Source organism: Cervus elaphus, chromosome 33, assembly GCF_910594005.1.
Source record: "Cervus elaphus chromosome 33, mCerEla1.1, whole genome shotgun sequence".
In the NCBI taxonomy this organism is placed as follows: Eukaryota; Metazoa; Chordata; class Mammalia; order Artiodactyla; family Cervidae; genus Cervus; species Cervus elaphus.
This window is the reverse complement of record NC_057847.1, coordinates 49,326,887-49,350,007: the sequence shown is the minus strand read 5'-3', so window position 1 is coordinate 49,350,007 and position 23,121 is coordinate 49,326,887. Positions and strand designations below refer to the sequence as shown.

At 42.6% G+C, this 23,121-nt stretch overlaps 1 protein-coding gene across 1 annotated transcript in view; it reads left to right on the top strand.

The window, feature by feature from the left end:
* KIF5C (kinesin family member 5C) overlaps window positions 1-23,121 on the top strand; it is a 154,532-nt gene that overhangs the window by 90,254 nt on the left and 41,157 nt on the right. The window contains exons 11-15 of the mRNA XM_043894727.1: window positions 530-678; window positions 11,002-11,177; window positions 16,334-16,402; window positions 18,037-18,243; window positions 20,395-20,541. Of these exons, the coding sequence (XP_043750662.1) occupies window positions 530-678; window positions 11,002-11,177; window positions 16,334-16,402; window positions 18,037-18,243; window positions 20,395-20,541 (748 nt within the window). The remainder of the gene's footprint in view (window positions 1-529; window positions 679-11,001; window positions 11,178-16,333; window positions 16,403-18,036; window positions 18,244-20,394; window positions 20,542-23,121) is intronic.

Below are 23,121 nucleotides of genomic sequence, written 5' to 3'. Positions count from 1 at the left end.
TATGAGAAACTGTACACTCTAAGGCCAGAGACCGTGTCTCGTTTATCTTGGTAAATCCCCAGTGTTTCATAGACGTCAGTTGAATCGAAAGGAAGCTCTTCCTGGGCAGATGAATCTGAAAGTGGCATGCAGGATGCTTAAAGGAGGATGCTGAATGTCTGAAAAGCTAGGCTCTAACCACAGGTTGGTGCTGAGAACATAGGCCAAGGTGATAGCAGAGGGAGTGGAAATGGTGGCAGGGGGAATAGAGAAAGACTCCAGACGATTCAGATGAAAATCCCGTTGGGTCTAGAGACAGGCAGGAGGAAAAGGAGGAAAGAAAAAAAAAGGAAAAGGTGAGTTTTGGAGCCTTAGAAATAGTGGGGCCATTCAAGCAGCTAAGAGGGTGGTGGTAAAAGCTCTAGCATCCTTCCTGCTCCCCAAGTCCTAATCTTCTGGTGTGAAAGGAATTTGAAGTTTAATTATATTCATGATTTAGCAAATGCTAGTAACTCTGCTCAGAATTTTTCCCTTACGTTTTTCACACCAGGGCTAAGACCATCAAGAATACAGTCTCTGTGAACCTGGAACTGACAGCTGAAGAATGGAAGAAGAAATACGAAAAAGAGAAAGAGAAAAATAAGACTTTGAAGAATGTTATCCAGCATCTGGAGATGGAGCTGAACAGATGGAGAAATGGTAAGGAAGAATGAGAGGAAGAAGGAGGTGTGAGGGCGTGCTTTTTTTCCCCCATGACTGTTGATGTCCTGGAACACTTGGGAAAGAGTGGATGATGGTGGAGCTTGGTCCCGCCTTTCAGCAAGCTATGTGAACAAGCAGTTGTTTTCCCTAGCACTGATCCCTGCCCCCATCCTGTCACTTGACTGACATACATTCCTAGTGTGGGCAAGTGACTGTTTGCAAGGTTGCCTTAATCTGCTTCCATTGAGATGCGCCTCTATCCATTACTGCAATTCACTCTCTGGTAGCCACATTTGAGGTGTAGAGGGTGGTGTTTGAGACTTTGGGGCTTTGATTGCTTTTGATTAGATGAAAAATGTCATTCTTTCCTCTGTGAGTTTTATAATTGATTTGGAATTAAAAGTCACCTCTGGCAAATGTTTGCTGTTTTTTTTTTTTTTCTCTTGGCCCAACTCATCTTCATGCTCTGCTTCTTCAGAGATAGAAATAGAGGATTCCTGAAGAAACTCGGTCCTAAAATGGAGTCTCAAAGGCTTGTTTCGTGACTCATTTTTCTTTTTTCCCTAAAGCATTCTCTTTGGTGTGTTCTCCTCAAAGAAAATATCTCAGAGAGCTGACGTGCAGTGGTGGGTGGGCTATGGGTGAGGTGTTGGAGAAGGGTTTCCACATGCAGACAGATCATTTCAGTGATTTTTGCTTTGTGATGGAGGTTAGCAGGCACAAGTCCTTTTTCTATCCCCCCCTCCCCTTTTTTCCCCCATGGAAACAAGGCAGCTTGGTGTGTGTGGTGGGAGATAGTGGATGGTTAGTGTTGGTATTTATTTCAGATGCTGCATCAGGTCTCAATCTTGGGTGACTGTGGGAGCCTGGCGGCCGCTGTGCAAAATCCAAAAGTAACCTGTCTGCTTGGAAGTGCACAGTTAGCAGCAGATGTCTTATGATTATATGTTTGCCCCTGTTTTTGATAGGAGGGGTGGGTGTCAATGAGCTACTGTTCAATTGAAGAACAATTACATGGCCAACCAGGATTCAAGAGAGGTTCAAGAAATGACCTAGTAGCCTAAATAACACCATTCTTTTCTTTGGGGGCGATTTTCTAGCTGCACATGTGTTTTGAAAGCTGCTAGAATAATTGAATAATTCAGCATCTGCGGCTGGTGGATGACTTCTTGCAATTTGGCAGGAGTAGGAGAGTGGGGAGGGGTGCTTGGAAAGGCGGGGAGCGCCCTATGAAATTTTGTTCTATTTCTGCGATCCTCTTGGGTCATTTCTCTGCTGGACACCTGGAACATTCAATACAACCTTTTGGCAAAAGAGGGGCACTGGCCTTAGAAACATCATGGTGTGGGCAACTAACCTTGTTCTTTTCTTTCCTGTCCTTTGCCAAGCACCAACCCAGCCCTGCAGTTTTCCATCCTTCAGTCACTGACCTATGGGGTCTGCCCACTGCCCTTTTTGCCTGGCCGATGCTTATCTTTTTGTCTCTTTTGGGTACTCTCTCCTGCTCTTGAACTAGTCACTCGGCCTCATTTTAACTGTTGCCTCATTTCATCCACTTTGCAAATCTACTCAGAAATTTACTGTTTTTCACATCCTGTGAGGCGAGATCCCACCTAAGCCCTTAACTTAAATAATTTGGGAAAACTAATGTGTGGTTTCGGACACAGGATAGATTTACATAATTGTATGTTAAGTAAGCCTGTGTTAAAGGCAGTGCCGGGGATTAGAGGGTGAGCAGTCAGGCATGGTCTCTGCCCTCACAGAGCTTACAGGCTGGTGAGGGAGATAGTCTGCAAGCACGATCACGAAATGTACCAAAAAGGGAGAGGATGAGGTGCCGAGGGTTATTACAGAAGAAGGCCCTGAGCTGGCCTCAAGTCAGCAAAGGTTTCCTTCAGTAAGTTCCGAGAGAAGCAGAGCAGTTTGTTGGGCCTAAAGTAGGAGGTGAGGGTGGAAATGGAGGTGGGGTTGGGGAGCCAGGTTTACATGCCCTGAGAGGCGGGAGCATGAAGGCCAGTGTGGAGAGCTGGGGTGGGCCAGCACCGAACTGCGATGGGCAAGAGCAGCAGACACGTCTGGGCAGTACTCGTTCAGGATTTTGGTCATTTTCTCAGAAGCAGTGAAAAGCCATTCAAGGATATCGGATGATGAGATTTGTGTTTTCGAAGATCCATTGGTTGTGTTGGAGGATGGACTGGAGGGCACGGGAAGAGCGCTAGGACCTGGGGTGGTCCTCCAGGCATGAGATTTAGTCGTTGAATTTAGAGACAGGGCAGTGGAAAGGGAGAGAGATGGGCAGATCAGAGAGGTATTTAGGAGGTGAAACCAGCCAGGCTTGGTGAGGCTGGTGGCTGTAGGGAGAGACAGTGTCAAGGTTTCTGGCTTGCTGAATTGGATGGAGGGCAGAGCCACTCACTGAGACAAGAAATGGGGGAGGAGAACCAGAAGTGAGACGTGGGAGAGGACGAGGGGAGTTTGAGGTGCCTGTGGAACATCCAGGTGAAAATGCCAGATAAGAAGTTAGGTCTGAGTGTCTGGAGCTCAGGGGAGCTGCTTGAGTGACAAAGAAAAGTATGTGGGTTGTGGATTTTTTTTTTTTTTAATTTATGGCTAGCATAATTTTCATGAACATTAAATGTGAGGCATTTTTTAAGTCTTTATTGAATTTTATATAGTATTGTTTCAGTTTTATGTTTTGATTTTTTGGCTGTAAGGCATGTGGGATCTTACCTCCCTGACCAGGGATCAAACCCACAACCTCTGAGTTGCAAGGCAAAGCTTTAACCACTGGACTGCCAGGGAAGTCCCTGGGAGTCATGGATCTTTAGGACATAATTGAAGGTATAGGTAGGGATGAGGTCTTCTCTGGACTCTGAAGAGAGGAGAGGGAAGAGGAGAGGGAGGGTCTGGAGAGACCCCTCCATTCATCCCCATGTTAATATGTAATCACTGAGTGATTAAGAGAAGGGAGCTCTCTGGAGTTCTGTCCTGCAAGCTCACATTTTAAAGGATTTTTTTTTTTTTTCTGGAAGCAAAAGTTTTTAAATATAGAGAACCTACTGAAGTGGTATAAAAGTTTCAGACCGGAAGTGAGGCAGGTGGAGGCATGGTGAGGTGGTCCTTTGACTGGGTGTGAGTGAAGGACTATTTTAAGGATTAACTGCTCATCCAGCAAAAATCCAGAGGCTTTCTGTTCTGTATGGAGACCGTGTGTCTCTTTTAGGCAGGATATGATACTTGCCCAAGCTGATTCCACAGGATGCTTGACTCCTAAGTTCGTTCTTTTTCTGTTGTGGGTGCAGTGTGCACGCAGCCCTTGTGGTTTGTTGTGTAGGTTGGGGAGATGAGTGTGAAAAGAAGGGACTGGAAATACCCCCAACGTGTCCTGTGCATTCTGATTCCTCATGGTCATGGGGACACGGCTGGGCGATGTCAACTAGAGAGCTGGGATTTTGAAGGTTCAATCCCTAGATTAGGAAGATCCCCTGAAGAAGGAAATAGCAACCCACTCCAGTATTCCTGCCTGGAAAATCCCACGGACAGAGGAGCCTGGCGAGCTATAGCCCATGGGGTCACAAAGAGTCAGACACAACTCAAGTGATTTAGCACACACATGGAGAGGGGTGGGAAAGGTAAAAGAATATGATGTCTCAGTGGCCAGTCGGGTCTGGGCAGATACTGTAAATAAGTGAAGGGAGGTATATCTGATACAGTTGGCCACAGGAGAGAGCATTCCCTGCCCAAAGTCATTTGAAATCTGTGAAATACTCTTATTACATGCTGGTATTCCGGTCCCTACCTGACCCCACCCCACCTGTATGCTCCTAGCTTAATGGGCTGCTTCAGATGCGAGCCTTGCCGTTTTCTCCTCTGGGTGTAATAGAACATTGATCCTCAGCATATTGACCTGTGACTTATAATGCGCGTGTTACACCAAGCCTTAATTCATTTCTGCCACTGCCATTCCAGCATTGTGGCCCGGGGCATCTGCTTGGGGGCTGAAGGTGGGGGGCACACCTTGTTTTTATAAATTAGGAGTGGGGAGAACCACCCACTCTCCTGGCTCCATTCCCCACTGGTCCAATGAGGGTTCTGAAGATAAAAACAAAAAAAGAAAGCAGAAACTGTATTCAGTATCTTGTAATAATCTATAATGGAAAAGAATCTGAAAAGGAGTAGATATATATGTGTAACTGAATCACTTTGCTATATACCTGAAACTAACACAATGTTGTAAACTAACTATGCTCCGATTAAAAAAAAAAAGCTATAAGAGACTCATAGAACTAAAAGAACAGCTGAGGAACTGGGCTTCTGAGGGGCCACACCTTGAGTGAATCCTCTTTGGATGTGTTTCTGTCCTTGTCATGTATATTGGAGACCCAGAGGCCCGGGAGAGGTGGAGGAGATTGTTCTGGGTGGTGAGCTTGGGCTGGGGAAGGACAGGGCACCCTAATGTGTTGTCTGACCACAGCTGCACTCATACGGGGTGGGGGGGTAATTCTTCACAATGCAGTCGAGGTGCTGTTATGAGAATGGGTGTTGAGTGGCTAAAAAACAATGCATGTCCACCAGAATGTACTAGTGACATCTTGTGGGCTGAAATCCACGGGCAGACTCTCTTCAAACCTGGAGGCTCTGTTGGCAACTTTTAGCCTCATGGAAATGCATTCAGCCTACATGCTTAAGGACAGATAGAGGGAGTGGGCAGCTGTCAGAAATAGGATCTTTCTTTTTTTCCCCTGCTCTGTTGCTTGTTGATCATATGTATGGGAAGGACTCAAACCATCCTGTAAAGGAGTTGAATTCAGCTTCCAGTCCACCACTGCCTGGCCCCCTCTCCCATCCCTGGTCCCTGCTCAAGCTACCAAGAAGACTCTGGACAGGAGGATGGGAAAGGAAGGCTGAGGGCCCAGGGCCATGAGGCTAGAGGAGAGTTGAGTCCATTGTTTCCTGTTGTTGCCAGGTCAGTCTTTACCCATGCCCTCTTCTCTGGTACGTCTTTGAATTTTGTCCTTTAAAGAAATGACAGCTTTTTACAAGAGCTTAAGTCAGAGAAGGATCCCTGAAAATCTGGGTGTCAGAAGTGCAGGGAAATAATCTGATGATATGGTACATCTACAGTGTCTCTTGCATAATTAAATATAATATTAATGAACAGAGTGGATATATTCATGCAAAGAAATTATTTTATCACAGGCTGAGAAGGTGTGGAAAAATCAGCAATCTCTAAAGCAGATTGGTTCTCCAGATTTAAAACCTGCCAGGACAGCAGCCTTGGTTCCCTAAGTAACTAAACTTGTAACCTTGAGGCTGGTGGGTGCTTTGTGGAACTGTGCGGGTTCTGTAGTGGGAACACAGTTTGCTCTTGTGGCATTAAATATTTAGAAGACGTGCCCCTCCTTGGATTTCTGATTATTGTAGAAATTCAGAAGTTAGTATTTCATTTGAGAGATCTAGTTTGTTAGGCTCTCTTCCTTCTTTCGAGAGACAACCGAACACTTGTAGAAATGCTGACTGCTAGGAGAATTGTGTGGCCTGTGTAAAAAGAATGTAAAGCAGATGCTGACTCCTGGGTGACCAGTTTATTAGAAAATTACTGTAGAAGGGATGAGAGAATGTCTTAAGCTTCTTACAGTATTTCGAGCAGCTAGGGTAAGAGATGCTACGTGTGTACAAAATAATCCCATAAAGAAATGAGTTGTTTTTTTTTTTTAAACCTTCCATTTATATAATGACATCTTGTATCCTGCTGCTCTCACCCATCTGGCAACTTAAAAGATTTCCTTTTTCGTTTCTTTGATATAGAAATTACCTGCCATTAGGTCTGCCACTGGGCCTGTTTAATTGGTATTAAAAGAAAGCACCTCCTTTGCCAGATCTGATCTGGTTTCTGGTGGAAGCTGTGAGTGACCAGCCAATCTATGCCCTGGAGTTGCAGAGAGAAGGCAATTACCTTACTATATTCTCTGGAGGCTTTAGGGGCTTGACTTATGAAAAGGATAACTAGCTTGTTGCTACTTCATGTGTGAAATTTTAATGAATTACTGGCAGTCTAATGGTTTTCTATCTTATTTTATTTTATTTTTTTAACAAAAACTCAAAAATCCTGTTTTAGAATTTTTTAACTAATAGTGCTAACAAGAATTTTTGATTAGTCTGTCATTCTTATTTATTGCAATAGATGGATTTCTATTTTTTGTGGAAATGTTATTTATGCCCTGTGGGGATTTTGATTTTATAATTAAAATGCTCTGTAAACCTTATAGGTGTGCTCCAACTGAACACTCCTGTGTACACACAAATTTTTTTAGTCCTTAAAGGTAATTACATCTGACAATAAGAAATGCCAGAATGCTTATGTAAAGAAGGAAATCTTTTCTTGAGGTGGGGGTTGGGGGGAACCTTTCATTCTAAAAAATATGATGCTTTACAATATTACATGCCCTTTCTCTATGGACAGCAAGTATAAATCCTGAAGGGATAAACTAAGAGAAATTTGCTTTTCACATAAAGGAGAGTAAAAATAAAAACAGATACTGATCTTCGTTTGTGGTCCTTTCCCTTCTCCTACCACCAGATTTCAGGGCATTATTTCTCCAGGGTTTGTTTGCAGCTGTCTTCCACGTTATGATTGGTTATTCTGTAATCACCTGGTGGGGGCTTCTCTGGAGACCCGGTCCACTGCAGTGCAGGGAATATTCTCCATTAATGCCGTGAGATTGCCATGGAGACAGATTGCCTGGTGTCGGGTCCTGCCGCGGGTTGGGAATTTACAATCCCCAGACGTGTTTGTGAGCCGGACGGTGTAGTTACTAGGGACGCTTCTGGAAGTCATTTTCTGGGTCCTTTGAAGGGCAGTGGTGTTGGGAAAACTGGCTCTTGATTCCTTCCTGGGCAGGAGCTGTGCTTTCCCCGGCAGACACCCGCTGCTTTTGTTGCTGCGTGTTGCTGCTTTGTTCTTCTCGGCCTGAAAGACTGCTGCAAAAAATAATCGTGACTGCCTGACCTTTAGAATAAAAACTGGGATGGGCTCGCTGTTCAGATGTAGCTTTGTGGGGGACATGTTGACGCTTTGATTGAGAGAGTCGTTCAAGGGAAACCAGAAGGCCTGGTATAGGTTTCAAATATTGTTTTCATAATAAAAATAAACCCGAAAGGCACTCTGATGGCTATACTGTATTTTATTTTGGGAACTGAGCTCTAACCACTAAAGGTATTGTCAGGACCCCAGAGACACTAATCTCAGAATAAGTAAAAATAATATTTTATGTACAAAACCTAAAACATTGACACTTGGTCAGGGAGTGGAGGGGATAAGAAATGGATTTTTGTGTTTTTTACACATACTATTTTAATTAATCTTTAGAACAATGCTGTGTTCAAAGCATTGGTGTTTCCTTGCCTTTACAAAAAACAAAGCAAGAAGTGAAGTGGGAGATGGCTTGTGATTAGCTGAATCTGTGGAAGGTGCAGGTGGCCGAGTGTCCCACTATGGCCCTGATCATGTGTGTGTAGCATCTGTTGGTCACTTCAGGTGCCTCTCAGAGCTGTGTTGACTGGCTTGTTGAACCTTTCTAGTCTGGAACAACCGTGGTTGTACTTTGTGATGCTACAGTTTTTCAGTGCAAGAAGAGGGCAGCTTTAGGGGTAGTCATGCCTGTGGCTTTTGGTTACAGTAGGTCACCCACTGCTAGGTTGTGGGGTTCATCCCTGACTCCTCCTCCCACCAAACACATGGAAATATGCACCAGATAACTCCTTGGAAACAAAAAAAGTGAAAGTCATTCAGTTGTGTCTGACTCTTTGTGACTCTATGGGACTGTAGCCCACCAGGATCCCTTGTTCGTGAAATTCTCCAGGCAAGAATATTGGAGTGGGTAGCTATTCCCTTCTCCAGGGGATCTTCCTGACCCAGGGGTAGAAGCTGAATCCCCTGCATTGCAGGCAGATTCTTTACCATCTGAGCCACCAGGCAAGCCCCAGGCAACTCCTTAGCTGACCCCAGTCTCACAATATCACTGCCTCTCTGGGCATTTGGCACCACAGAACACAGGGTTTCGGATGTCTCTTTCAGATGTTTTTATATCATACCTCTGGACTTGGGCTGGCCTGGCCTGTGGGTAGTATGACTATATTCTGCCTGCTTTCTGGTCCAGTGCAATTAAGAATTTCCTCTTTATTAAGATTTAACTGGAAGATCAATCCATACTGCACTGGATTGCCCTGTTCATAAATTTCAGAAGCTGGAACTGAAAAATTAGATGTACAGTCATAATCCAAGTGGGAGAAGGACATTTACAAAGTGTTAATGGTGAAATTCTCTAAGAAGGAACAGAGTTGGGAGGTGGAGGTGAAAGAGGGCTTTCAAATTTTAGTATATACTCTATGGTTAGAGAAAGACAAACATATTTTTATAATTTTATATTTATAATGTTTTAAACAAACAGAAAAAAAAACTTGGGAACTAAATAGAACACTGTACAGCTTTTATAGCCCTTGGACTTAGCAGGCTATAGAGAATATAGGTGCTTTAACTGGATGAAATCCAGCCTGCACACTAAGGTTGCTGATGGATGCTTTAAACCAAGAATTGGAACTGAATGAAATATTGATTTGGTTCAGGTTCAGTTCAAAGGCTACTCTGATATTCTGGTTTTGTTTCAGGTCAATAATTTTAGAAAAGGGCTTAGGTACAGTACAGTCTGGTTGAGCTTTAGAAGAAAAAACAGTTGGCTCAGTTTTATATTCAGCAAAGTAATAATTTATTCCAGGTTTTGCTTCAAGTTGCTGCTTCAAATGGAACTGTGATATCAAGGTGAAATCATTGAGTGTTGATTTTGTTTGACGTGGAGGCCTATGGTACCGTTTTGTGATTATCGAGTGAGATAATGGAGTCTTAAGCAATAAAGCTAACCCATCACAAAGTGCTTTGTTTATATTGAGATAAATGTACACAGTCAGTGTTCAGGGGGGTTTCTCAAGATGTGATATATACTGTTCATGAAGCCACGGATTAGGAATTAAGTTCTGTCATTTATCTTTGAGTGCCTTTTGTTGTTGTTTTTTCTTTGAGAAATTCCCTCTGGCTCTGGACTGTTTTCCTGGGGAATTTCCACAGAATGCATTTTATGGGCTGAGAACTGGGGGAGGCCTGGGATGTTGCAGAAACTCACTGATTGTAGCAAATTGAGTGTGAAGCTGATGGTAAACATTGTAAGGGAAAAGTATGTTTGGTTTTGGTTTGCTTTCCAAGTAGATACTTAAGAGAGACAGTTGAGCCACATGGTTTCCATAGACTCCTTTTTTGCAGTCTGTCTTTGCAAGGTGGTTTTCTTGTTGGGGATAGCCCTCGGCCAGTTTAAGAACTTCCCCCTTTCCCTCAATTTGCATGGTTGCATTTGGTACTGTTTCCTTCCAAGGCACCTGCTCCTCTGCAGACCAAGATGCGGGGAGGAGTCTGCACAATATTCTTGGTGGGCTGCTGTTTCTTTCCTGGGACTACCTGATATCACAGGAAGTTATTCTATTTGAACTCTCCAGTCTGCCAATTAATTCTGACTTCCTCGGGGAGAGAGTGGTAGTGTGTGTGTGTGTGTGTGTGTGTGTGTGTGTGTGTGTGTGTGTGTGTGTGTGTGTGTGTGTGTGTGTGTTAGTGGAGAGTGGTTGTGTGTGTGTGTGTGTGTGTTAGTGGAGAGTGGTTGTGTGTGTGTGTGTGTGTGTGTTAGTGGATGTGTGTGTGTGTGTGTGTGTGTGTAATGTCAGTCAGAGTTCCCGGGTCCTAGGGCCACCCCAACTTCCTCCTTCAGAGTCAGGGATTCTCAAAGCATGACTATTTGGGCCCTATAGTGTTCTATTAACAATGGTGAATTTGTTCCTTGATTGGCTGTTGCTGTTAATGAAACAGTAACCTAATTAATTGTAATTAGAGTGCCTCAGAGGTCTGCTTCCCTTTGAATCCATCATCAAAGAGAACATGATTCTAGTAAAGCCCCAGCATATTCCTCAACAGAAGAAAAATGTTTGCAAAAAATTCTGGGTATCGCTGCAAAGTTGGATTAGTTGAGAGCTTGCATGGTTGATGGAGCCAGTTTACATCAGGAGCGAGGGGGTGTTACATAATCTTCCTTATACTCGTTTTGGTCAATTAACTATGACCTTTCTTGTCAAACAGAAAGACTGACAAACTATTAACTCTAAACAGCTCCTTATTGTGTCCTTTGTGTCTTTTCCCTGGAGTTGACTATTTTTGTAACTTTTCCTGGAGGGCTGCATGCTAAATTTCTTCAATGCCTAACTCCTCTTGGCTGCGCTTTGCAGGAGAAGCTGTGCCTGAGGAAGAACAGATCAGCGCTAAGGACCAGAAGACTCTAGAGCCCTGTGATAACACCCCCATCATAGACAACATTGCTCCCGTGGTTGCCGGCATCTCTGCAGAGGAGAAGGAGAAGTACGATGAGGAGATCTCCAGTCTCTACCGACAACTGGATGATAAGGTCTGTGGTCAGAGTTTATAGACCTCACGTTGGTACAAAAGCTAAAGGTAGCAGGTCCTAGACTTACTGGCTGGAAGCAGCTCAAGCCCCATGGAACCTGACGTAAGAGTGAAGACTGATGTTTATGTCTGTTTTCCTAATACTTACCCTAGCTCTTTATTGGGCTGTCCTGTGTGCTAAGTCGCCTCAGTCCTGTCTGACTCTTTGCGACCCCATGGACTGTAGCCCACCAGGCTCCTCTGTCCCTGGGATTCTCCAGGCAAGAATACTAGAGTGGGGATGCCAGGCCCTCCTCCAGGGGATATTCCTGACCCAAGGATTGAACCAGCATCTCTCATGTCTCCTGCATTGGCCGACGGGTTCTTTACCACTAGTGCCACTGGGGGAACTGGATTCATGGGGAATGGAAACTTTCATGGAAATTTGATTGAAAGACTGACCTCAGTAGACAGAATCTTCACATCTAGAAACTGGATGGGACCTTATCATAGCATGAGGGTGGAGGGTGAGTGAACTTTGTTTAATTCTCCCTGCTTTTCTTCTCTGGGCTTGTCTGTCACCTCTTGGAAATTCCAGCAGTGTCGCAGCTCTTGGGGCAAAGGTGGTGGCTCCCAAAACTCAAGTGTGTACTTTGATCATGGAAGGTCCTGGAATGAGGAGCCAGTAACAGCATCAGTAAGGGGCATCCTCTTGAATGAAGTCATTTGGATATGCTGATTAGGGATGTCCAATTTCTTGGCAGACTTTTGGGACTCAAAGAATCCCGTCAGTGCACAAATTGGAATAAAGGAAGAGAGATCTTGGAGAATACTATCTCACTCATCCCCAGTGAAGGTCAGGTTAGGAATCCCAGAGGCAAAGGAAATTAAATTGATGTTTCATGTGACCTTGGCATATTGCCCTTGGAATACCTAAATCCTTTCAGTTCATTTCATCCGGGTTGCTGATGTTTTTAATCTGATTTCATCTTTTCTGCTGTGGTTCAGCTCAGAGTGCTTGGGGACACCTCTGGCTTGGATAGAACAGCTTTGTTATGTTAACGTTGTCATTAATCTTACAAGCCTCTTTCTTCTGAGTAAAGCTCAGAGTCTGGCCTCACCTTTACAAGGGAAATGTGACTGCTTGCCCTAAGGAAGCTGGTTCTCTTTGTGTTTGTGGCTCTGGGAGTTTGCATTATCACCACAGTGTTAAACTGGGGTCACCTTACCCCTCGGGTGACATATTTAATAAGATATTCATGCTGTGAGAGCTGGATTAATTACTTTTTAGGCACTGGACATACTGTGACCCTTCTCTTTCTACCCAGGTATTTTATGTAAAACCTCAAACAAAGTGAGAGAAAAGGGAGATCTATAAGGAAGTGAGCAGTCTATGTGGATTTTTTTGTTTCTCCAAAGAAATGTTATTGTTGAAGCATATTGCAATTTTTTTTTCTCATTTAGAATTGAAGGGTTCGTTTTTAGTATCCCCAAAGAATCCTGGATGTGGGGTGATAACCTGATTCTGCTCTCTGTTCTCTACGAATAGAAACCAAACATGGTTGGAACTGGGATCTTTTTACCCTGGTAGCATGAGAATTTTTCATGGATCTGAGAAAACTTTAGAGTCTTGAATTCGGCGTCTGAAATGTAGGTAATGCCAGGCCTTGGCAGTTTTCAGTTGGTAGCTGGCAGAACTGACCCTGGAGCTCTGCCTCCTAATTCCCAGCCTAGGACATTTTCTGTCATATTCCTTTCCTTCAGTGTATGTTTTGAAAACCCTGGTAAGCATACATTTTGGGATTAGCATTTGTGGTCCATCACAGGGCAATGCTGAGAGATCTGGAAAAGGACTTGAGCCCCAAAGCCTCAGCCTGGTGGGGGGATACCGAAGCTTGTCATGCCATTTGTATCTCTACCCATGGATGGCTTGGGTATGTCTTACCAGGTGTCATTTTTATTTGTCCGCCTTTTAAAGGTTCTAGAAGCTATTTCATGCTTCTGATGATGTTGATGGTTTGATACTTTTAAGAATACATGAGTTGGGACAGGGCACCTTCATAGATTATTAGTGGCTGAAAGTATCTAGGTTTAGATAAGATGCTAGCCCAGGGTGCTTAGATGACTTACATTGCCTGGAGGTAGCAGAGCTACAATGAGCTTACACATCTTCTGACTCCCAGTCCAGTGCTCATCCTATTTTGGCTTTACGCCTTGAAATGAGGAACTTGTCAGTCCTAATGAATTTGTCTAGAATGTGCTGGAAGAAAGATTCTATGTGCTCTTCTTCCCAATGTCCCCTCTGTCCCTCTGTGCTGTCCCTCTGTGCTGACCTTCCAGGGGTTGAAGGACAGGTCCTTTTCTAAGGCAGTGCTGTGTGATGGAAAAGCAGGCACTTTAGAGTCAGTCCTGTGGCTTAGCAATGCTGAGACCTGGGCTGATGACCCATCTGCTGAAGTTGTTTTTCTTATCTGCAACATGGAGCTCACATCTGTCACTTCAGAAGGGTGCATTGGGGAGTAAATGATTCTAGGACATAGCAGATGCTCACTAAATATTAGTTTCTTTTCTATCTTCTCCCTTTCTGTTTGTTTAAGGGAGAAGCCACATGATGGGGGTATCAGAAGGTGGTGATGCAGAGGTGGGCTGAGAGCACAGTTGTAAGACAGGCAGTTTGGCAGTGGCACTGTCTCTTATTTCCCATCACCTCTCCAGTGCTTCTGTACTGTGGGAGATGTAAGAGCAGAATTTAAGTGTAAGCAGATGTTGCACTTACAGTATTCATCGGATCATTTCACTGAGTACCGTTGCAACAAAAACAGCTTTATCGTTAAGGGTGACTGACCAGTAATCTATTGACAACTCACTTATTTCAAATACCAGAATATTTTCTGAAAAGTGCCTGCTAATCCATTATCCACAGACCAGATCTTAACAGTTGGCATCAGAGTGAGCATGTTTAAACATATTCTAAAAGATGTGCTTGAATGTATAGATATGGACTGCACAGCACATCTTCCTCTGAAAATTTTGAAAATTAAAAAAAAAAAAATCACAACAGACTATGCTAATTCCTTCTTAAGGAAGGGTAAGTGCAGGTTTGGAAATGTCTCTGACATAAGCGATTCATGTTGTTATAATGTAATCCTTGGTCATCATCCTTTCCAGACATGCTAAGGGCCCTTGATTTCTCACGGTACCTCAGAAATAACCGTCTCTCAGCTCATCACCTATTAGGAGCAAGCCCATGTCGTCAGGCTTTGAAATGAACACAGTGTAAGAACAAAGCGCTTGCACTACTGTTCTGTTTCTCTCGTGATTTATATCACTTGTAGCCATTGCTTATACGTCCCAGGGGAAGAGGTGGCAGCTCTTCCATGTTAAACTTCTTCAGTCTTTTATGTTAAGTTGTTTAATATTTGTGCGCTGAGGAACATAAACACTAAAACTGTTCCTGGTAACTGACATTCTAAGTTTATATAGCAGAAGAGAAAATATGTCCAACATAATAGTCTTCTAGTTGGGGAAATAATTTTTTTTTTTTTTGAGAGATTTCACTTACTCTGGTATAATTTCCCTAATTCTCCTGCCAGAAATCTGACTTCACGAGGAAAGCCATGAGTATTTTTTAGAACCATTAAACAGTTTTTAACTTGTAAAAACATTTTCAAAACTTCGGATTAAGATGTGCTATGGAGTCTGTATCTATACATTCAAGTGCATCTCTTAGAATCTGTTGACACAGGCCTGAGGCCAGCTGTTAAGATCTACTCCATGGATAATAGATTTCTAAGCACTTTTCAGAAAATATTCTGGCATTTGAATTTTCCTATATATAAAATAGTTGAGTTGGTGTTAAAAAGTTCAGTAGGAACACGATCTCCCTGAACAGAGAAATAAGCCCAAAAGATGTTCTACACAAAGGAAAAGGAGACCCAGATCTCATAATATTAATGGTAGAATTTTCTTGCTCCGTGGAAAGCATCAGGCTGTGATGCTGGTTAACCTGATTTAAGTGGATGAACTGACACAAGTGAACAGGCAGGAGAGTATCCTGGGGAAAACTGAGGTCCTGCACCCCGGCCCTTGAATTTACCCTCTAACCCCCACTCTGGAAAAGGAGGAAAGCGCGGCACAGGTTGGTGTCTGAGGGCTGCTGGTGGAAACACCTGGGCAGCTCCTGGCACAAAGAGGAGCACTGAACTGGATTGAACTCTGCTTGGGGTTTAGACCCCAAAAGCGTCATCACACAGGATGTTCTCTTGTTCCTAAGGGAGAGGCACGTGGGAAGCCGCGCTGTCTTTCTGCACAGGCTACGCTTCACAATTTCCTTTGAACTCATGAAAACCTTTGTAACCAAGATTGAATCTCATGCAGTTAGGCGCTGGCCGCCTGCCGCTTTGGACCACATCTAGGGGGAGGGGAGAGGCGAAGATGCTTACGCTGGGCCGTGGGAGGCGGTAGCTCTGGCTTTTGTGGCAGCAACACCTAGTGGCAGAAGCTGAGAGCAAGAAGAGTGAATTAGCCTGTGGGGAGATCCTTTTCCACTTCAGTGACACACCAGAAACGAAGCAATCATGTTTCTGCATGCCAACTTCCTTGAGGTTTTTTCAGACTGGTAAGAAATTTAGCTCCTAATCAAAGGCAGCTCTCTAATGCCAAAGATGAATTCTCTAGTAAATGTTTCCTAGTCTAAGTAAGAGGTTTGAAGTGGAAATACTGGTCCCTTTCAGCTGTCGCATGGCAGTGTTCCCCCTCACGGACGTGTTTGACAAGGTTTGGGACATGTACCTGTTACAGTACAAGTGGTTAGAGATTCACTCCGTAATTTTTTGAGCTAGGAATTCACTGTTAACATCTTTGAGTTGGAAGGGATAACTCCAAGTCCCTTTCAGTTTCCAAGCCCTACATCGCTGATTGCTGGATGAGAAGGAATTAAGTTGAATGTGGAGGATATTGATTTTCTCAGAATATCTAAATGTTTCATCGGCTGAGAAAGGTGGGTGATGTGGATTTGAACCAGTCTCTCATCTGTGAGGAGGCACCACACCATTTGCTTCATCTTATTAGCAAGCTTACAGCTGGCATCCTGGTATCTGACTGCCATCCATCGAGAAACCAGGCTATCAAAAATGACATAACTAACCACAAAAAATTAAACATGATGTTTCGTTTCAGGATGATGAAATTAACCAACAGAGCCAGCTGGCTGAAAAGCTAAAGCAACAGATGTTGGATCAGGATGAGGTAAAGAATGCAATAAATTTTTTTTTGGCAAAGTTCTTTTATGACTGTCTGTTGTGGCTATTCCAGAAATTTAATATGCAAAGAATTTTTAAAAAAATCACTGAATCGTGGAAAATTCTTGGTAGATTTCCTTTCAGTGGCTGCTAAAAGCTGATTTTAGCTGAAGTTAGAAAGTAAATGTCTGACTTGGTAGAGCTCTAGGGTTTTGAGAGTAAGTAACTGGTTGGTACACAATCTATGACAAGCAGAGACAGAGGAGCTTGGTAGTGGGGTAAGGATGATCCTACTTCGTCATACCCAGGGCCCAGCACTCCTGGTTCATTCCATTTCAGCCTTTTCTCAGCTTTGCAAATCAGGTAACTCAGGTCTTTGATATACACCATGTTCTTGTGCTGTCTTGTAGGGAAAAAAAATACTCAAAGAACAAATATAGAATGCAGAGAAGAGGAAAGCACAGAAGACAGGGGTCCAAGCACTGTGTTAGTATATATGTGATACACTTACAAGGAGGCAAATTTTTTTCAGTCTCTCCCTGGATGGCACTCAATTCTGTAGTAGATGTCTTTATTATGTTGTATTTTTGCCAAGTATTTTACAAACAGGAACCTAAGCAAAGAGCAGATTGCCAATCTATCAAATACAGAGGGTTCGTAATTCCCTTGCTGAGGGCCTAAGTATGTCTTCTCTTTTGTGCTTTAGGGTGTTTTCTGCTTTGTTGCTAAAATGCTATGGATTGGCTCATATGATACAGTTATAGCAAGTGGCCATGGTTCATGGCCCCAGTCCCACCCCTCTCATAGACGTAACACACTCTCTTACCATTTTCTTCTCTTCCTCTTTGTTGCCCTTCATCTCTTTAGAACAGTGATTATGCCCTCTGTGCAAACATTTCTCTTGGCAGGAACCATATGTAATTGATTTTCCTCTTAACTACAGTTGAATCTTCCATTTGTTTAGTGTTTCCTGCCCTCTCCCTCCCATTCTGTTGCTGTGCATCTCCAACTTGGTACAACTGCTGTGATAAGCTTTCCTTTTTGTTATACTGAAGACTCTTACTGTTTTTCTATACTGTCAAGACAGTATCTGTTCACTATAGGCAAATCAGAAAATACAGTAAGCACAAAAGTAATAAAGGTATCCATAAGGTCAGTCATTCAGGTTTTACTAGTGTTAATGTGGGGGGCGAATTCTTCTGTAGTCGATGATGAATATTAAGAAAAATTAGGGACTGCTCTCTTATACTGTTTTGATTGACTCTGAAATCGACCAGTTTACAATGTGAAAAAAATGATGATAGTAAAAAGCCATGTAAGTATTATTATATCCTTGGAAATTACTCCTCCTCATCCTTTGTTCAACATGTGGAATAGCCAGTCAGCTAGAAAGTGTGGTGATTCTTGATCTGTAATCAGTTCTTGGAATTAAGCTTATGCAGCTTTAAATAAGAAAGAAACAGAAAGAAAAACATATTTTCAAGACAACATGCTGTTTTTTCATTTAGCATATGGCTATATAGTATGGTTTCCAGTTATCCTGAGCTTTTTCAATTTATTTTCTCTAATCTTTGGGTAGAGCACTGAACATAAACCTTTAAACATTAGAGTCACCAATTCCATACCATCTAATTTCCCCAGCTTTTAGCTTCCACGAGAAGAGACTATGAGAAGATTCAGGAGGAGCTGACACGTCTCCAGATTGAAAATGAGGCAGCCAAAGATGAGGTGAAAGAAGTTCTCCAAGCTCTGGAGGAGCTGGCTGTCAATTATGACCAGAAGTCACAGGAAGTGGAGGACAAGACCAGGGCCAACGAGCAGCTGACAGACGAGCTGGCCCAGAAAACGGTTGGAGCATTTGTGTGTGGGGGCGGGACTTCCTCGGGTGCCATTCCTGTACTTTTATTGATATTTACTGACAAGACACTGCAAAGCATGGCAGTTGGCTGAGTGGTTTTTCAGTGTTAGGCACAAATGCATTCTTTGAAATCCTCCAATAACTGAAATAGTTTGTGTAAGTGACTTGTCCACTTGCCCCAGATCTTCATGTCAGGTCTGTTTTGTATCTAGGGGATTTGTAACACTAGAAGTGATGCCTTGTAGGATACTCAAGAAAGTGCAGACTTTGGAGCCAGAAAAATCCTAGTTAGAAATCTGACTTTACAACCGTTAAGCCTTAGTCGAGACATTTAACACTTTAGTGTTCATTTCCTTATTTGTAAAAATGGTGATGATAACATGTTCCTTTCAGGGCATGGGAATTAGTGACTGTTGACGTAAAGCACTTAGCGTGAACCTGTGCATATGCTACAGTATCAGCAAATAAATCCCCAAACATTGTATTGACAGTGGAGCGTGCAAGGCATAAAGTTCACTCTTCCTGTTTACACCTTCCTGAATGCAGCCCATTCCTTCCCCAGTGCTGCTTGTCCTCACCTAGGACCTAGCAGTCCTGGTTTGTCTGTTGTTCTGTTTTTCAGCAAGTGCTTTGATCTGCACGTTTCCTAATTTTCAGACTCCCAGCGAGAGATGCTGCTGGTTCTGCACAGAGAGCTAATGGCAGAGGGCCAGTGAGCATTTGGTGAGGTGGCTGCTGGTGGAACATGTCCATTTTCGCTTTTTCTACTTGGAAGATGGGCGGTGGGCAGCCGAGTGGCTGTAACCAGCTGCCCTTGGCACCTCAGTCCAATGGCCTGGTATCATGGGATTGTGCCCAGCCTGCTTGGTGGAAAACCACCATCCTCCCAGCAAGGGGAAGTAGCAGATGGTGCAGGAAAGTGCCGATCTGTTGACCGTAGATGCTGCGGATGGAAAACGCTGCTTATTCCATACATTCAGCTGCATGTAGGAAGGCTTTTTAATGTTTCCCAAGATAGGAACTACTGCTTCTGTGGATTTTGAAAACAAAATGAAATAAGCAGTGGCAATGCCTAAATAAAAACAAAAATGAAAAATAGAAAAACAAAGCAGAAGTTACTTAGGAAAGAAGGAGACTTAGATTTTTCAGGGCTTACTGTTTTCTGCAAGATTTTTTCACTAGTCTGTGGTATATTTGCTTCCCAAAACAATGAAACGGTTTCCATGATACAAGTTTTATTTTCTGTCAGACCAAAGTACTACTAGACTAGTTTAGAGTACTATTTTTAGTTTGATTATTAAGAAATACTTGAGTAAAATACTTGCATATGGAAGAATTACATAAATGTCTTTGCATTAACCTTTACAATTCCATAATTTATGCAGATTATTTTCTCTTTTGGCTGAGTTAATACCAAGAAACCAAAAGATGGCAAATTTGTTGATGTTGAGAGTTTAAGTTAGGTAGTTAAAAATATATGCATATTGGTAGTGTACATGAAGAATGGGAAAGGGATGAATTTGTTAATGTTTGGTAGTAAAATGGGGCTTCTGGTATGTGTATTTAGAAACCATCTCCTGTTGAACCAGACTAAATTTGAAGTGATGAAGGGTGTCCAGTTCTGGTTCACTGTGAAGATGGGAAGACTTTTTCTTCGTTGTTCTCTAAACTCACTAATGTCCCTTTGGGCCTTCCAGACCCATCTGTTATGAAGTCAGATGGGAATTTGGAAATGGTCCCAGGGAGCAGGTTTGTTTGGAAGTGGAGGTGGAGACATTTGCAGGTATGTTTATATCCTGAAGAATGTGGACTGAAACAGAACATCTGGTAGGTAGGATTAGATGTGATTACACATTATAAACATAAGGACTCCTTTTGAGCTTTATTTATTTTTAATAACTTATTCCACTGACCTGGAAATTATCATCTGATATGCAGACAAATGACATATCAGGCCAAGACAACTTCCTCTTCTTATCAGAGAATGCAGAGGTATACCATAGTTTGGCTTAAAAGGACTCCTGTTGAAATTACATGAAAGGATAAAAGAATTCCACCCTACATGATGTTTTCTTGATGATGCTGTGTGTATGAAGTTGATGGGTGGCTCTTTAAAGCTGTTGTTAAAATGTGTGTTTCAGACTACACTGACAACCACGCAGAGAGAACTGAGCCAGCTGCAGGAGCTGAGTAATCATCAGAAGAAAAGGGCCACCGAGATCCTGAATCTGCTGTTGAAGGATTTGGGGGAGATAGGAGGAATCATTGGTACCAACGACGTGAAGACTGTAAGCCAGCCCTTCTCTTATCCTCGCTACCTTCCCTTATAATGGCACGATTCTGAGCAGGCGGAGTCTGTGTTTCTTCTCCTAAGTATCCAGTGCTTAGCATCTGTTGTGTGCTTGATCATATTTGAATGAATGAATGAAAGGCTGATTGAATGACTAAGTAAATTATTATTTTGGTTGAAGAGAAAAAATTACCTTTCAGTTATAGGAAATGTCCTCTGATCTTGGTTGGCCTTCTGTGAGTTGGCTTAGTCCTCAGAATTATATGCCAGTGTCACAGAGCTTTGGGATTGGATAGATTAAACAAAAGGTTCTACTCAGAAATGTTTCTCCTTTTTTTTTTTTAAAAAAAGTTATCTATTTTTGGCTATACTGGGTCTTTTTTTGCCGTGCATGGGTTTTCTCTAGTTGCAGTGAGCAGGGGTTACTTTCTGGTTGCACACTCTAGGTGCATGGTCTTCAGGAGTTGTGGTCCCCAGGCTTAGCTGCCCTGCAGCATGTGGGATCTTCCCAGACCAGGATTGAACACGTGTTCCCTGAATTGCAAAGTGGTCTCAACCACTGGACCACCATGGAAGCCCTCTCCTTTTCTATGAAAATACAACAGAATGAAGGTTCCCAATCAATCAGTATGAATTAGGAAAGCTTTCAGCTAGAAATAAGAGGATTCTAATGGTGGCTTAATAAAATAAAGCCATGTTTATTATTCACAGTATAAGAAGTATAGAATCTTGTTATTCAGGTTGTGATCTGCATCACCTGGGAACTTGTTCTAACTAGAGACTCTCAGGCCCACCTCAGACCTACTGAATTAGAAGCTGCATTTTAACAAGAGTTCCCAGGTCATTCCTATGCTTCTTGAAGTTTTAGAAGCAACTTTTGGTGCAGGATCTCAACAATGTCAAGGAGCCAGGTCTTTATTTTCTTTATGTTTTCCTCAGCCTATGACCTTTCACATCTGTAGATTTTTGTCTCTTGGTAGCAAGATAGCTTCTGTAGCACCAATCATCATGTCTGAGGCAGGACGGGCTGTAAAGCAAGACAGCTTTCATCCAGGAGAGAACTATATCCCAGAAATCCCCAATAGGCATCCCCTTATACTTTAGAGAGGCCAGAATTGGGTCACATGGTCACCCCAAGCTGCAAGGGAAGCTGGGAAAGCAAAGAGAAACAGTTTTACTACAATGGGCTTAAACCAACCATGAGTAACCCCTGGGGTGGTGTACATTGATGCCATCGATAGCAAGGTTATAAGGGACATGGCATAAAGTTGACTATGAGTTTAGGAATACAGGGAAACAAGAATAAATACTGCTATCAATCAAGAACAATTTGCCACAAAATAGACAGGACATTGGAAAAATAAGAGCGACATCAAACAAAATAGCTCTCTTGAGGTATAATTGCCATAAAATAAGCTGCATGTATTTATTTATTTGGCTGTGGTAGGTCTTAGTTGCCACAGGCAGGATCTCAGTTTTGGCATGCAGGGTCTCATTCCCAACCCAGGCCCCCTGCATTGAGCGTGTGGAGTCTTACCTACTGGGCTACCAGGGAAGTCCCAGCTGCACATAAAGTATAGAGTTTGAGAAGTTTTGACATATGTGTACATTCATGAAACCATCATCCCCACAATAAGATAATGAGCATGCCTGCCACCTTCAAAAGTATGTGGGGCCATTTCTGGTCTCTCTAGTCTATTTCAGTGATCTAATCTTTATACCAGTACCATAATATTTTGATTATTGTTGTTGTTCAGTTAATTACTATAGATTTATATGAACTCAAGACTTTCTGTGGAGTAGCCATTGACAAACATGTGTGGATTTTATCAAGCCAGGGAATAGTGTTATAGTATTAAACTTCTACCTCAAAGGTTCTTAAAACCAAATTCTTGGAGTTTAGCCTGTTAGCCTTTAAAAGACCGAACTCTACTTCAGTCTGCTTTGGAGGAACACTCAGGTTTTGAGTTGGGATTGTTAAATACTAGACAGGCCTCCCCAAATTACTTTGGTTTATGGACATTTCTGGGAACCATTGAAAGCTCTTCTTAGGTGGTATAACAGATCGAGGTATCGAGCATATGACCTCTTGTAAACCCAATCGTTCTTTCATAGAACCTCTATTGTAACTGAATATTTCATGAATCTTTGCAAACGAATCTAATTTTAGCGTAGAATTCTCCGGTACTATAAGATTAACCCTATTAAGTTCCAGTTCGGTGATTTTATATTTGAGGATTTATTTTTAGACGCATATGTTGGTGTTGAGCTATAAACTTCTGAGGTTGGGGTGATTAAATGGTCCTTGCAATATGAAGGTGCAGTTGATTTATGGGAACTTGGCGCCTGCTGCTGATAATGATAAAGGAAGATATTTTTATTCCAAGTTCTAAAATAGAGCTGATGAAAAATGCTAATGAAATCAAGGAGTGTCTGGGTGCTTTGGAATTAAAAAAAGAGAGCCCTTACCTTTGGGAATATGAAGTATGATTGAGATTATTTTTAAGTACTTTGAATATTTTAAAGATATTTTTGAATTCCAGACATTGGATGCCCTAGTTAATTTCATTGATAGCTA